The 14,501-nt window shown below is 39.3% G+C and overlaps 2 protein-coding genes across 2 annotated transcripts; one reads left to right on the forward strand and one right to left on the reverse strand.

Moving 5' to 3' along the window:
* The first annotated feature begins 1,717 nt into the window (after nt 1–1,717).
* LOC149105760 (uncharacterized) lies at nt 1,718–3,262 on the forward strand. Its single transcript, XM_089272415.1, has one exon. The coding sequence runs from the start codon at nt 2,271–2,273 to the stop codon at nt 2,766–2,768; it is 498 nt and encodes a 165-aa protein (XP_089128541.1). The 5' UTR covers nt 1,718–2,270; the 3' UTR covers nt 2,769–3,262.
* A 4,772-nt stretch (nt 3,263–8,034) lies between these two features.
* Nucleotides 8,035–13,842, reverse strand: LOC110060511 (enkurin domain-containing protein 1-like). The gene is made up of 6 exons (XM_089271592.1): nt 13,417–13,842; nt 11,668–11,837; nt 11,037–11,192; nt 10,318–10,478; nt 9,567–9,703; nt 8,035–8,755 (listed from the first exon to the last, which is right to left on the reverse strand). The coding sequence occupies exons 1-6, from the start codon at nt 13,622–13,624 to the stop codon at nt 8,595–8,597; spliced, it is 993 nt and encodes a 330-aa protein (XP_089127718.1). The 5' UTR covers nt 13,625–13,842; the 3' UTR covers nt 8,035–8,594.
* Between the last annotated feature and the right edge of the window lie 659 nt (nt 13,843–14,501).

Here is a 14,501-nt window from a genome sequence, read left to right on the forward strand (position 1 = left end):
AATTGTTGTAATATTTGTGGTAAGTTTCCCGCACTTTTCAGAGTTTTCCCCACATTTTTAGCTTCCAAAACAAACAGTGTTTCCCTGTTTCGTTTTTCGGTCTTCGGATTTGGAAGTTTTTTTTTCTCGAGTTTAACCTGCAGTTTAAATAAAACTGTAAACCCCTTGGAGCTGTTTATTAATCAAATGAGAATTAACTCAAAACGGACTCACAAAAAGAACAATGAAATCTATTTATTTAGCCTTGTATCTCATTATCCATGCAGATATATGCTTTTTTTTGAGAACACAACTCCTTTTTTTGAGAAAGCACATATTTTTAAAAAAACCTAGCTACCATTAAAAGGCAGTTTGGGTTTTTAACTTTATCAGATGTTTTCAATGGACGCCCCTTGTGTGAGACATGATTGCATGTTTTGCATGAATAATCTGTGAATCTTCCAGCTCCCATCACCTGAAAAGGTGTCACATTCATACTCCTTACTTTGGACCTTATCTTTCGCTTTCCATGTGGCCCATTGTTTTCGTGTAGTTTTCACATAATCGCCAGATGGCAGCTAATAAAATTAGCTTCTCGCAAACCACAACAATATTCTGTATTCACGCCAACAGGATCGAAACCTACTCGAACTTCAACCCTGTTAGGTTGAAGGCAGGGCCGGCGGAGCCTCTGTAGGCCTTCCTCGACCTGTTCCAGTTGATTTCATTCTTTTTTTTAGAGTAAATCGTTAATTTCCAAGCCTTTAAAGCACACAATACTTCGCCAGCCAAGAATCATTGATATGGTAAAACACACACGTAGGTGACATGTTCAGCGTTTGTGTGATCCTTGAACACATCAGGTACGAATAAAGACCTGACAACTCGCACAACTCTTGAATAAGGCCAACGTGTATGGCGCAGGAAATCATTAGTCTCTCGCCAATGAGCCGCTAATTAGAGACTAAAGTCTGTAATCACTCACACAGCCTAGATGTGCCGTCACAGCATTGTATGAAGTTTCTATAATCAATTAAGCCAGGTGGAGGCTGACAAATGTTACTGGGGAAGCCTCCTGGACTTGCAGTTACCTTTGTCCCACCTTAAAAGCATCCTATACACAAGCATTGTGAACTAACTGCTGGACAAGGTCACGGGAAAGCCCTTTTTGGCCAAGTTTTAAACCGCAAAAAAATACGAAAAAAACACTCGCCTCCTACTGCTATATAAATGGAACCCAAGGCTTTCGCGCATGCGCATAATACACCATTTCTCGTCGATGTGTTTACACTTTTATAGAAAGAAGATTTGCCAGCTCTGTCAAAATTGAGATAAAACATCCCGAACGTGTCTCTGTCTCTATCTTCTCTTCACGCATCAGACATGGAGTCTCCGGCCTGTCTTAAGTTTTAAAACATGCAAATTTAACAATCAAGGGTTATTTTACAAAACTAGACGAAATAGCCAGTCCTCTCGCGAGTATAGGATTTCCAATAATCGCTGCAAATCGCGTCATTTTTGAGAGAGTACATGTCAAAAAAACATGTTGTAAATGTGACACTCGATGATTTCGTCTTGGGGAGGCGCTATGGAGAGTCAAATGTAGCTAATTTTCGCTTTGTGGCTCGGCTTGTTAGCAAAACTCCATTTTCTAAAGACCCTTTGCATCTTTGTTATCTAACGTGGAGACTTAATCACTGGCAGTACACGTGGTTTTTTACAAGAATTTTTATTGTGAATGCCATTATGTTCCCTGATTTACTTGTCTTCAAAGTCGCAAAATGAAGGGTTTGAATTTTTTTTTTTTTTTTACCTGAGGCGTGCCTAACGCCAACCATTGTTTACCGATGATCCCATTCTTTACCACGTGCGATCAGCTAATCGCACAAAACTAGCTCAGCATTTACAAGTAAACACCACAACCCAGCAAGTCCCCCGAGCTCAAGAACACCCTAACATCACAAACGCACAATTATTTGCGCCTCGCTTAACCACCAACAGGTAAGAGGGCGGTTAAGTTGTTAAATTTTTAAACTTTAAAACAAAAATGCTAACAGGTAGTAAAGCGGTGAAGGTTTATTATGACAAGTACCTTTTTGCCCACTTAACGCTCGCTAGAAACTGTTTTATGTGTTTTCGCTGAAATTCACTTTCGTGTCAGAAGTTCATGAGACCGTCAATGCATTTTCGTTAAGCTATCTCCTTCGCAGCCCGTCCAAGTGTTTTTGTTTATTTATCACAAGTATCTGTCATGTTGTCTTCTTGTAGGTCTTTGAGAGTTTTTTTCGGCTATGAGCACCCAGGAATCAAGAAGGGGTCATTTTCAAACGCAGTCGCAAGCAAAAAAATTCGGCTCCACGACTTCAAAGGGTTTTATCAAGCCGGCAGGACCAAAGGTTACAAACACGAAATCGTTCAATGTGGATATGGAGGAGACGAGCTCGGAACTGTTGAGCAACAGCACAGAGAATGACACAAGAGGGCAAAAATGGACGAAAAATACCAGTGGCTGGCAAACACAGGGTAGAACTCGACCGACCGGTGTTAGAACAACGCGACAAATCAGGCGGAACGAGAGGGAACGAGGAAGGAAGGCTAGACTGAATGCAGCTTTTCAAGTTTTACGTTCGGTCGTTCCAAGCAATGTGAACTCTTCCGGAGGGGTCAGTGAGAGAAAGATGACTCAAGTTGAAATCCTACGGCTAGCGAAAAACTATATTTCAAATCTTACCGAGCTACTCAAGGAGGATCATGATAATAAGTACGCTCTTGGAACTTTCAATGCTTAAATGCTTTCATTGTCATCGAATGGGACTCTCTCGTGACATGGTAATTTCGGGGTTTTTACATTGACATGGATACACCAATGATAGCCAGTGTTTGAAGGTCTCGAAAACACAACAAACGGGCAAAGATCTTCATGATTTGTTTTAGAATTTATCACATGAAGCTTGGAATAGCGCGCTTAGGACATTTTGATGTTTATTCCCTCGAGATCTAATTTGCATGTCGCTTCGCTCAGTTGTATCTTTTTGTAAAAAGTGACAATAGGTTAACATCGTTAAGAGTGATTTCGCAAAAGAGGTGTGTGAGATGTTTCACGGACCAGTGAGATTTCACGGTATTAGAGCCGCTAACCATCATTTAGCAAACTGAGTTCGCACTGGAGTGTTAAACATGGGCTGTTTGCAAAACGCTCTATGTTGATGTGAAATGGCAACGAGCCGCTACAAAAGATTGTGTTGGCTGTATAATCAATAAAATGTAAACATACACCAACAAAGATGAAGTCGTCCACAATAGTGGTAAAGGACTTAATGCAATGGACTTTTGTTTCATTCAGCTCAAGTAAAATTACCTTTTAAAACGGGAGAAACAAAATGCCATAACCTGTAGCTACGAGAAGAGGTTTTCGTGTCGGCCAGCCGTTTGTTACGCCTTCGCTGCTTTTATGCATGCTTAAAAAATGATTTATAATACCCAACATTTAGACAAAGGATCATAAAAATAGGGTATGACCCAATGGCAACATGTTCTCAATTTTGTTTTTTGAAAGTTATGGCTTTGCATGTTAAGTATTCTTTGATGATCGATGGCTGTTTAAAATGACAAATGCGATCTAAAATTCCTCCCATTGACGTCACTGAAGAAGACGTTTTAACACCGCAGCGGGGCAAACTCGTTGAGAAGTTTTCACTGTTTGAAGATTTCGCCACACAAGCTTTTAACAGAAAAAACAGCGGGATGTATGGAATAAACACAAAATGGGATAATGGTTAAACGTTGAATGCAATTGACAGATCAATCTATGAATCGTATAAAACTGCGTTGTTTTTTTTTTTAAAAATCAATTGTCTAGAACCAAATGTCTTTCAGTCATTCAGTTCATCTTATAATTAATTAACACTTTCATTAGTTCTACGCTCGAAATATCAAGTAGGGTAACAATGTATTTCTTTAACGTTTCTTCTAAGGATTTAATAGTGCACTGGGGGAACAATATCTTCTAGTTTCTAATTTTATTATTTTGTCACCTGTGTTCTTGACAAGGTCAGACAGTGTTAGATCGAGACTACTCTAACTACGCTGAAAAACAAGTTAATGAAACTCAGGTAACGGAGAAACCATTTGACTTTTATTTCTCAACAACATTCGAGGGAAATTTTGTCATTTTTCTTATCATTTACTAAACGCAATCCTCGGTGCAAAAATTCAGCCAATGAGATGATGAAAATACTGGCCAATCAGATGCGAGCCAAAGCAAATATTTTGACCGCCATGCGACTTTTTCCCGCGCTTATTTGGCGCCGGTTACAGAATTGGCTTGTGTTAGCGCCGTGTGGTTATCAAGTGTTGAACACAATACGATAACGTTATTTATAAAATTTAAAGTGATGCTTTAAAGTGATTAAGTGATACCTGGAGTTTAAAAACGCAATGATAAGAGGTATTAAAACTTTCTAAAGTGGAAAGTTGGATGAGCGCGTGAAAGAATCGTTATTCTAGTTTCCTGGTTTTTATTTTAGTAGTCGGTAGAAATCCCTTGTACACCACGAGGAATGTCGAAAAAAGCAGAGACTTTTTGTTACAAATTCAATAGCAAGTCGAAGCTTTGTGAAATTAAAGTTCTTCTACTTGTACCATCTCCAGTAATTTATTTCCCGAATAACGTAGATTTCCAAAAGTAACGCCGGCCCACGCGAAATTAGTACCGGCCTTTTGTAGATTACCACTCGACTACAATAAAAAACCGCACTACACTTGAAATAACGTTTCAAGCAGTACTATAGGTTAATGTAAAACGCGATCATTACTTTCGCACTTCAGTACCAACATTTAGGGCTTTTGTTTGTTTGTTTGTACAGTCTGCTTTGCTTATGCGAGGTAGTTAGTAACATATATAAATGGAACTGCTAGCTTCGTGTTAGCCATGTTACGCGTCCCCTTAGCTTGAAACGACCATGAATTACCGTGCAAACGTTTTTTAACCATCCGAAAGTAACGGCTACCCGAAAGCAGCGGCCCCTTTTGCCTGCTTAATCCGAAAGTAACAGCCCTCGTTACTACGGTGCAGCATTGACTGCGTTTACGCGAAAATTTTTCACCGCGGCGAAGGGTCTCTGGTAGTACCAGTCTAAAGCAAGCGAGAATAGTGCTTCCCGATTCTATGGAATTCATACTAAAATAAAGTTACCGAAGAAAAATAAAAATATCAAACTAATGCGAGCTTTTGGAGCCGTCACGGCGCCTTTCTCAAGCGATAACGACTTCAAATGTCATTGACTTGGTCTCTGATGACCGAAGTCAGGTGACAAAATGTCTCGTTATTGGGGCCGGTTTCTCGAAAGCTTCGTCGGAAACATTTCGGGCCGGCAAAGCCATTTTTCAGAATTTTAATCTGTATCTAAAACAAAAAGGAGGTGTATAAGCCTGAAATTTCTTGTATGAATGGAACCTCTGTTTAGAGTAGGAATATGTGAATAAAACAGCTCTGTAGTCATAAGGTTTGAGATTTTGCTGTGGCTTTCCAGGGGCGACTAAAAACATTTTGGGACCTTCGAGAAACGGGCCACAAGACCGGAAGTTTAATTGAAGGTTAGGGCCTGGCACTGGATTTCAATCGCCTCCCTTCTTCTTCTCCTAAATTTTACCTTGAACTGTTAAATGGTAGAGTAATCATTCGTGAAAGTGTGGTACTTTAAGAATCTGTTTTTAAGAAGCATTAAAACATGGCTCGAACTGATTTAAGTCCAAAATAAGTTAATGCAAAAGGAACGTTTCGTTGTGATTAACATAATTTAATAATTACTCTTCAATTAACACAAACTAAAATCGAATGGAAATAAAGAAAAACTAGGCAAATCAGTCTAATATAGTCCCGGGGGGGGGGGGAGACACTCCCTTATGTGGGCTATGTGGGTATGTGCGGCCCCAAAGGCAGTATGGTTTTTCAGCCGTTTTGGTCATAAATAGGGTATCGAAGTTTTGGTCAAGTCATAAATAGGGTAGGGAAAATCGCAGATTTTAGTCATAAATAGGGTAAGGGTTTTGGGAAGGGGGCCGCACACCACCCAGTTTTTCTCTTAGTATGCTCCCAGGAATAGAACTGTAAGTTACACTCGCAATGAATTCATGCAGTTAGTTTTGTTTTCCCGAGAATCCCGAGAAACATGAGATTCGAGGGAAAGCTAACTGTTGTCCAATGCAAGGGACCAGTAACTAAGTGTTTTGCATAGCTTGAATGCTTGAGTTAAGTATAAAGTAACAAGGCAAGAAGAAATCAAAGTCACCTCTGGTTAGTGACAGAGCGGGAGACACTTCGATATAGCCATTGCCACCTGATCATAAATCTACCAATAAGAGCGCGCATTAGAATCAACTTAACTTCAGCTATTTAGCAAAAACCTTTATACCATGCCATAGAAAATACAGCCAATCAGAATACAGGAAAGCCGCTGTATAATCGACAGTATTACATCCGACCTTCGAATCTAGAACCATACGTATGTCTCATTGATTGCTGTATTTTCTATGGCATGGAATAAAATAGCTGAAAGGTTCGTGTGTACATCCGAGAAAACACAAATGACTCGTGGAATATTCCATGACATACCATGAGAGAGTGTTGCATAATTCGTATTTATTGACTTTATTGTGTGCCAAATTTGTTTCCCTGAGTGTTACGGATTTTACAATATGCACCGCTAAAAAGGACAAGTTTCGTTCGACGAATTGCTTTGCAAAACTCTGCAAAAAGGAAGGCAGCTTGTTGTTTTGTGGAATTTTTTCCTTCGTGTTTGGCGGACAATTTCCAATCAAGTTAATTTCTACGAAGCAACCTTAAAAAAGAAAATGAAACCTTAACTTTGGCCAGTAGATTTACCGAGAATGGCTCGCATCAATTTTTCAGGAGAGTTTTAACGTTTTAGGACTCACAAAGTGACCAGCTCCCGGTTGGCTTGATAGGTCAGTTGGTGGAGCACTGCACCGGTATCGCACAGGTCATGGGTTTGAATGTCGTTGAATCCTGAATAATTTTTTCAGGCTTATTTTTGCAACTGCCTAAGTTGTGTACACCGATAACTGCTATATATATATATATATATATATATATATATATATATATATATATATATATATATATATATATATATATTTTTTTTTTTTTTTTTTTTTTTTTTTTTTTTTTTAAGTTTCCACATCGAGTTTTCAATTTATTTTGCCCGCGAGTAAATGAAAGGATCAAATCAGGTATTGCACGTTTTCTAACAAGGATATCCCTAGTATGTAGAAAGCTTTGACTTATCACAATGCCAAAGAGAATAGCTGCTCATAAAATTACTTCGTGCCAAGCGAGGATCAACCCTTGAGCGACTCTTGTCCATTGCCTAGTTCCTAGGTCTCGATACTTCTCCGCGGTCAATCCAGTTTGGGTCACGTGGTCCAGCCGTTCGTCTCAGGTAAGGCCCCGTTTACACTAAGCTGGAGAAATTTGAAAATGCAGCTTTATTTCTACGGTTAGGCCTACCGTCCACACTAATCTGTCACGAAAACGGAGCGTTTCGACTAAAACGGCTTTAAACGGGAGGAATTTGAAAACGCGGGCTTTGCGTTTAATGTGGACGGACAACATTTTGAAAACGGAGCTTTACGAAAATGATGACGTCTCAATAATCACGTGATTTCCCTGTTTGAGTTTTCCTCAAACACAAATCCAAAATGACCGGTGATTGTTGCGTTTTCAAAATTCTCCGGCGTATTGTGTACGGAAAACATTTGATGCGTTTTCAGAGTGAAAACGCCGTTTTCAAATTTACGTAGTGCGTAACGGGCCTATAAGTCACCGAAATAAATTGACCGCGAAGGCCCTCCAGAAACTAACCCGAAATCCGTAGGCGTTTGTCTCCGTTCCCTAAACCAATCAGATTGCTTACTTCTAGTTCGTTTTTCGTTAATTTGTATTTTTCGTTCATGTTATCATTTCAACGTCGAATAGTGTTAAAAGCTGCTCTCTTCATCCGCAGTCCAACACGCAAAATCATGATTGTACACAGCAGTGGGTACAAAGTTTATTTACAATAGTTTACAGAAGGCTTGAATAGACTATGTTTGATGAAAATTCAAATTATTATAAAAACAGACCAGCTTTGCTTTTGCTGCAGTCATTCGTTCAAATGAACCGACAATGTCATAATGCACACAGCTTTGAACCAATCACAACACGTGTGCAGCACTATCTTGGTATATGACTTTCGTGCTCAAATTCTCGATGAGAGGAGGAACTTCAGTTTCACAAGATATGAAAGGTTTCGATGTCTATTCTTGAATTTTTCTTTCAGTTTTAAAATAATGGATATGTAAAATATTCATATACGTGGGATTTTCTCTGTGTAAGAAAAAACAAAAGTATCACAGATTTAATCATATGTTCAAAAACTTTCCCTTCCGCAAGCTTAACCAGGTTTCTCTTTCGACGTACACTGTACAGAATCTCCAACCCAACAGTTTCTTCTATTGTCATCCAAGTTCTATGTCTCATGCTCCTCAAGTAATCTCAATTCAACACGAGAGGGGTAAGGCAGTTTTTTTCTCCGTTGGCTTCTCCACTAAGGTTATCATTCGTCCACTTTTACAAACACTTTGGGTCGGGAGAAAATTTTGATAGCACTTTCTATTTCGGAAAGTTTCCTTTCAAGTTCGGCTTTTGTTGTCTTTACACGCAGTGTGTCAACTCTTACAGGAAGTGCGTTTAATTGGGCAAGAAGCTCTGTCTGATCTGGAAGAAAAAGAAACAAAAACAATAAAATTGGAAAGGAATTATAATTGTCAATTAAAAGCTTGGCGCCTGGGATTGAGGTTGGGTGTGAGGCAGACATTACTCGATTCTTGACACAAGCTAGTGGAAAACATTTTTTGAGTTCTCCTACATGTCACAGGAGCTTAACCCAAGACCTTCAACAGATCAATCAAACGTTCTAACACTTTATTAAATTACAGGAATCTATTGGGAACCAAATTGTAGGTCATACATGTATAACTACTTTAAATCATTTTTACGGTGTTCCAAAATGTGTTAAAAGTAGAAGAAAATCTCAGATAACAGGGGTAGTTTAGTGCAGAAGTTAAGACTAGAAAAGATTTGGAAGAATTTCCAAATGTTTGCACCATGGGTGGAAAACGGACCAAGGGTTTCATTAAGGGCGTGGTACTGGGCAAATTGCCTGGCTGTGAGGTTGATTTTGCCTACCTGGTTTGACAATGCAGAGGAACGTTTTCCTTATAAAGAAGTTCATTTCAAAACGTTTTGACACCCTGTAAAAATAGGCACCCAAAGGGTACACGTGTGGGATACGTGGATCCAGAATGCAATGCAATCTTTGCAACTCATTTGCATTAACGGACACGAGCCGATGACAATAGTGTGGGATATCTGATACCACACCAAAAGCTGTTACTTTTCTACTAAAAATGTTGAAAAATGATAGATTCAAAGGCTAGAAAAGTCTACATTTTACAATTTTGTTGTTGTCAGAACCAAACACTCGATATAGCACTCATACTTGTCAGCAAAAACTTATGCGACTTACTCTTTTGAAGGCTAGCCAACGTCTGTAGTCGTTCTTCCCTTGGCATTAGCGTGTGTCCAGGGGGGACACTGGGATCTGGCATGTTAGCAATTCTTATCGCTTCTTCTTCCTTCCATTGTTGTTGACGAGCTTTAAGGCTGAAAGTAATCATATTCAAGGCATTGAGCATGGCTGTCTTCTTTGAAACTCAAATTCCTAATTCTTCTGAACGAATCACATACACAAGTTTCTATTTGAGTTTTGAGAAGTAAGTAGTACAACAGGATAGTTCTTCAATCATTACTAACAAGTTCCAAACTAGTGAGAAGCACGCTGACCTGATGGTTATTGCACTGGATTGAGCCATTCAGGTTTTAGTGCTGGCTTACGTCGAGGTATTTTATTCTTGGGAAGACAATTTACTCTAGCAATGTCTCTTAGGACAATGTGTCAGAATGGTGGGGAGACCTGTGATGACCTAGCATCCCATCCAGGCATCCTAGCTAGTCTTTTACCAACTGCTACATTTAGCACTTTTCCTTTCACCTCCAAGAATTGGGTGGAACAACAAGAATCACCACGCAGTAACACATGTGACTGAAGAGGCTGCAAGAGTGAGCCAAGCCAAACTCGCAGGTTATCTATTGCTAGAATGCACCATGACATACAGGATGCCATCTTGAATTTATATAAGAACAAATTCTCAAACCTAATTTTAACAAAGTGTTGTAACCATGTAAAGATAATTTAGATTTTGAGCCTGTATACTCACTACTTGGGTACTTTTCCTCTTTGATAACGTTTCTCCTCTTCCTGCTTCTTGGCTGCTAACTTCTCGGCTGCAACCACTGAGGGTGGGCGTGGTCTGAGAGGTGAGGGAGCACGGCGAACATTTTGACCAATATGATTGACATTTTTCACTTGCGGTTTGTGCTGCAATAATAAAGGACAATAATCAGTGAGAACCTGTTATAACAGACATACAAGTCTACATCAAAACTCTAGCAGCTCACAGAACCATATACCCACATAACAGTCATACCTGTTATCAGTTACAATGTAAAACACTTAACTGAATCTCTACTTTCTTTAGGCAGGGCATTTGTCCACAATTTTTTATGAAAACAGTGGTGAACAACAACTTAAGATCTGCCATTTTCTAAGTATTCCATGAACCGTACAAACCCTGCTGTATAAGCTGTAACAACAATCACAACATCAGCAAGCTTTATTTCCCCTTGTTCTCACATACCGGTATATAGTTTTACAAAATTAATACTTTATATTAATAGAATTAGGGGCAATGGCTTCCTGAAATAACTAGTGAGTTAAAAAGACCAGGCAGCCTAGGTTTTAATACAAATTTAGGTCAAAACACACACATACAACACAGAAAAAATATTGAGCACTAAATAAATACTGTTCCCCTGTGAATCTCTCACTGCAGAGTACACTGGATGGAATTTTGCATCCTCAGCAACTGATGCTCACCTCTTTAGCAATAGTTGCCTTAGGAACAGTCAACTTCATCTCACGTGGAATAACAGGCTCACATGATGTGGGTCGGTCCTTGACTGGAGGACCATTTCTTGAACCAGCTCGAAGAAATGTTGCAGAGTTCGATCTCTGTAGAGGGGGAGGAGGAGCCTATATATACAATAGTGACAAAGGAAAAAAAACTGACTTAAAATATGAAGGCATACATAATGTACATGTATACCATAGAATTCCAATAACCTCCACTCCCCTTCCTCCTGTAGCCTTTCGATCGGAAAAATATAATAATCAAAGCATAAAATGAGACTTCTATCAGGTGTAAAAATCCACAGAATCATCTCCTTCCTTCTGAAAAGAAAATCAAAAAATCCTTCTGTTGAACTCACATCCTTACATCCTGAGTAGAAAACATTCCAAGTAGAACTTGATTTGCTGGGGTGTAAATTAAGGAGGCAAAGAAAAATGTCAGTGCCCCATATTTACATAATTAGTTTTTGTTGTTGTTGTATGTGGCAAAATTGTTTTCTAATCCTCATTTTGCAAAACACAAGTTACAATTTTTCTTTTCTTAACTTGGGCAATCTTAGAAACAAAAGGATTAACCAGACAACAAAATTTTACAAACCTTGATTTCGTGTGCCACTTTCGAGTCAACATGATCAAATTTTCCTGGCTTATAAACCGCTTTCACTGGTTCATTAGTGCCAGATTCTCGTTGCTTTTCTCGATTTGCCTTCTGGATTTCCTTAATCCGATGCACATTTTCCTTTGCAAAATTCTTGGATTGTGCCGAGGCTACAAAGAGACATTGTAATGAATCAGCTCAGGAAAGACAGACTTTATGTTATCCTTTCACAAAGCCTCTCCCAACATAGGTGTGCTTTATTTGGATTGTTCAGTACAGTGATCATGCGATCAGGAAATTATGTGAAACAAGTATTACTCTCACAATACTGAAACATTAAAACTAACCTTACCCCCTACAGCTTTGCCTGATCAGGTCTTACATATAACTACAAATCTCCCATTCGCACTCTGTCACGTTAATTCTAGTATGAGCATGAGTTCGTCTACGGTACCAAGTAATTTGATAGCATGACCAATTTAATATTAGCTCAGTAATTGACCAGTCTCTTGCTTATTAATCATTTAGTTAATCTGAGATACAAACACACAAATGAGTGTGAAGTCCAAGATAAAATTTAACTTAAATCAAGTAACAGTCCATATAAGAAGGAAAACACCACGTGGCAAGGAATGCAAATAGGTGCTAACTTTTGTGCAACTTTGCTATTGTTGTATTGTACTTCTGACTGGTTCAATCAGCAAAATCTAACAAAACTTCAGAAAGCTGTACATATGCTTATCCACAACTGATCAACTATCTTCCTTTCAACAAAAGTTCTTCTGAGTCTAAATACCACAGCAATCCTATGTAGGGAACATTGGAAAATTGGAAACTTTTATTGTTTTTGTTTATGACTGTTGTGATTGGTTGAAATGTTTCAACACAAAGGAAACTACCTTTCAAAATAGAGTTTAAATACATTTTATTTCATAAACCTGCTTTCCATCAGTTGATACATTCTCCGTATGAAAGCACAACCGTTTCAATGTGGGGAAAGCATATTGCCGCAGAACAATAGAAAATGTGACAGTTCTAATCTGGATCATTACTTAAGGTCATTCCCCAGTATTACATTGCGCATCCCTACTGCGCATAATTTCAAGCGTGATTAGCATGTGCGCATTAAAAAATGGTGGCTTTTTCTTTACGGCTGGATCTCGTATAGAGGTAAATCGTCATTTTCTCGCAAAAGAGTATGGTGACCTATCATTTTTTTCTGTTGTTTTGAATTGAGTAATAGATTTCTCTGTGTAAAATAAATATGGACAATTCTCAGTGTAGAACAAAACCATTCGTCGGAAACGTAAATTTAGCAAGCAATCGTGACTACAATCATGGTGCTATTATAAGGATTTATTGGGTATAAACAAGGTGCTGTTGCTCCTAAACGAACATGGGGATCCCTCATTTTTATTTCAAAATTTAAGTTCCTATACTATAACCAATCAATAGGCAAAGTTTCACAAAAATCTCAGTGCAGATTCTGTTTCAGTGGAATGACCTTAATAGCGTCAAAAACCTTTTTGACATCTCACGAGATGTGAGCATATTCATGGCTTCAAATGTAAACACTCCATTGAGAATGATCAGCAAGTGTCGTTTACAAACACACCGATCTTCACTTTACTGTCAGAAGACGAGATATTCTTCTGGGATTTACATGGGCAAGGGTCTGAAAGTGTTTTTACGCTGAAACTGTACGTTCTAAGTGCATTGTAAGCTAATATGAGCTTAACTATGACTTACAGGGTCTTGATCCGATAGAGTATGGTCTTCCTTGAGGATTAAACAACTGCGCCAGAGTTCCCTGGTTCTTGATTGCATTAGAAAGCGCTTCGGGCTTCACTCGTGCTTTCGGTAGCCTTTCTGCATAGACTGGACTGTATCTATCAGCGCTAGAAGGCCTTCGTGTATCAAATCCAGGGTCTGTAGGTATCGTCCAAGTCGAAAGCATTTTCTAGTTCACGACTTGAGATTTCCTTTAGTATCAATCGATTGACGACAGATCGCGAAATTTTATCCCTGGATTTTCATGGGTCATAGTTCCGTTTGGTTCTGAACGTTTTACGATGCAAGTCCACGAAGAATTTCACCAAGATTTTCTCGGGTTTTCAACAACAAAAGCTTACTTCCTACATGTATTTTCCGTTGGTATGCTAAACAACTAAAGCATGTCCCACAAGGCAACGGAGGCATGTTGCCATGTAACCGCTGTACACAGAAATCGCTCGCTTGAATTACCCAGTTCGTACCCAGGAAACGGATCACCCAGGATCTGCTCGTGCATTTAAATCCAAGATGGCGGCTTGACTAGCCCGCGTAACAGACGTTTCCTTTCCTTTCCAGGCGGAGAGATCGAACAAGCGAGCGAGCAAACGGGCGAGCTAAGGAACACGCCTGGGGTGAGAAAAGAAATGGGGAGAAGTGGGGAGGGGTTTCACCCCCTCCCCCTGCTCCTTAGTTTTTGCACTCGCTCTCGCGTGCTTTTTTGGAAACGGCTTGACCGGCTTTCATTTTTTTACGATTTTGTGGTTTTTTGCACGATATGTAATAAAAAGTTGCCGAAAAAAATAAATTTCCCACAACAGGGTAGGGCTACAAAATCTGAGAGAATACAAACAAACGTTAACATGGTTAAGGTCAGTGTTTCGCCATTTATCTTGCATTTGCGCGCCGTCTGGAGCCCTAGAAAATAAATCCCTGCGATAAAAAGGTAGGGCTATATACCCTCCCCCTCCGCAGTCCCTGCCCAAAAATTTTCTCCGCTAAAAATTTACTACACTGGCAAAAACATATAATGGTAATTGAATTGAGTGCAGTGCAATTTGTAC

This window comes from Orbicella faveolata, unplaced genomic scaffold (genome assembly GCF_042242905.1).
Source record: "Orbicella faveolata isolate gen_17 unplaced genomic scaffold, um_ofav_v1 contig_34, whole genome shotgun sequence".
Taxonomy (NCBI): Eukaryota; Metazoa; Cnidaria; class Anthozoa; order Scleractinia; family Merulinidae; genus Orbicella; species Orbicella faveolata.

Bases quoted from the DNA above. Each gene is read 5' to 3' on its own strand.
- LOC149105760 (XM_089272415.1), top strand. From the start codon at position 2,271: ATGAGCACCCAGGAATCAAGAAGGGGTCATTTTCAAACGCAGTCGCAA.
- LOC110060511 (XM_089271592.1), bottom strand. From the start codon at position 13,624: ATGCTTTCGACTTGGACGATACCTACAGACCCTGGATTTGATACACGA. The intron at 11,838-13,416 runs GTAAGTCATAGT...GTCTCTTTGTAG, and splicing joins CTCTATCGGATCAAGACCCT to CCTCGGCACAATCCAAGAAT. The intron at 10,479-11,036 runs GTGAGCATCAGT...TTATTATTGCAG, and splicing joins AGGCAACTATTGCTAAAGAG to CACAAACCGCAAGTGAAAAA.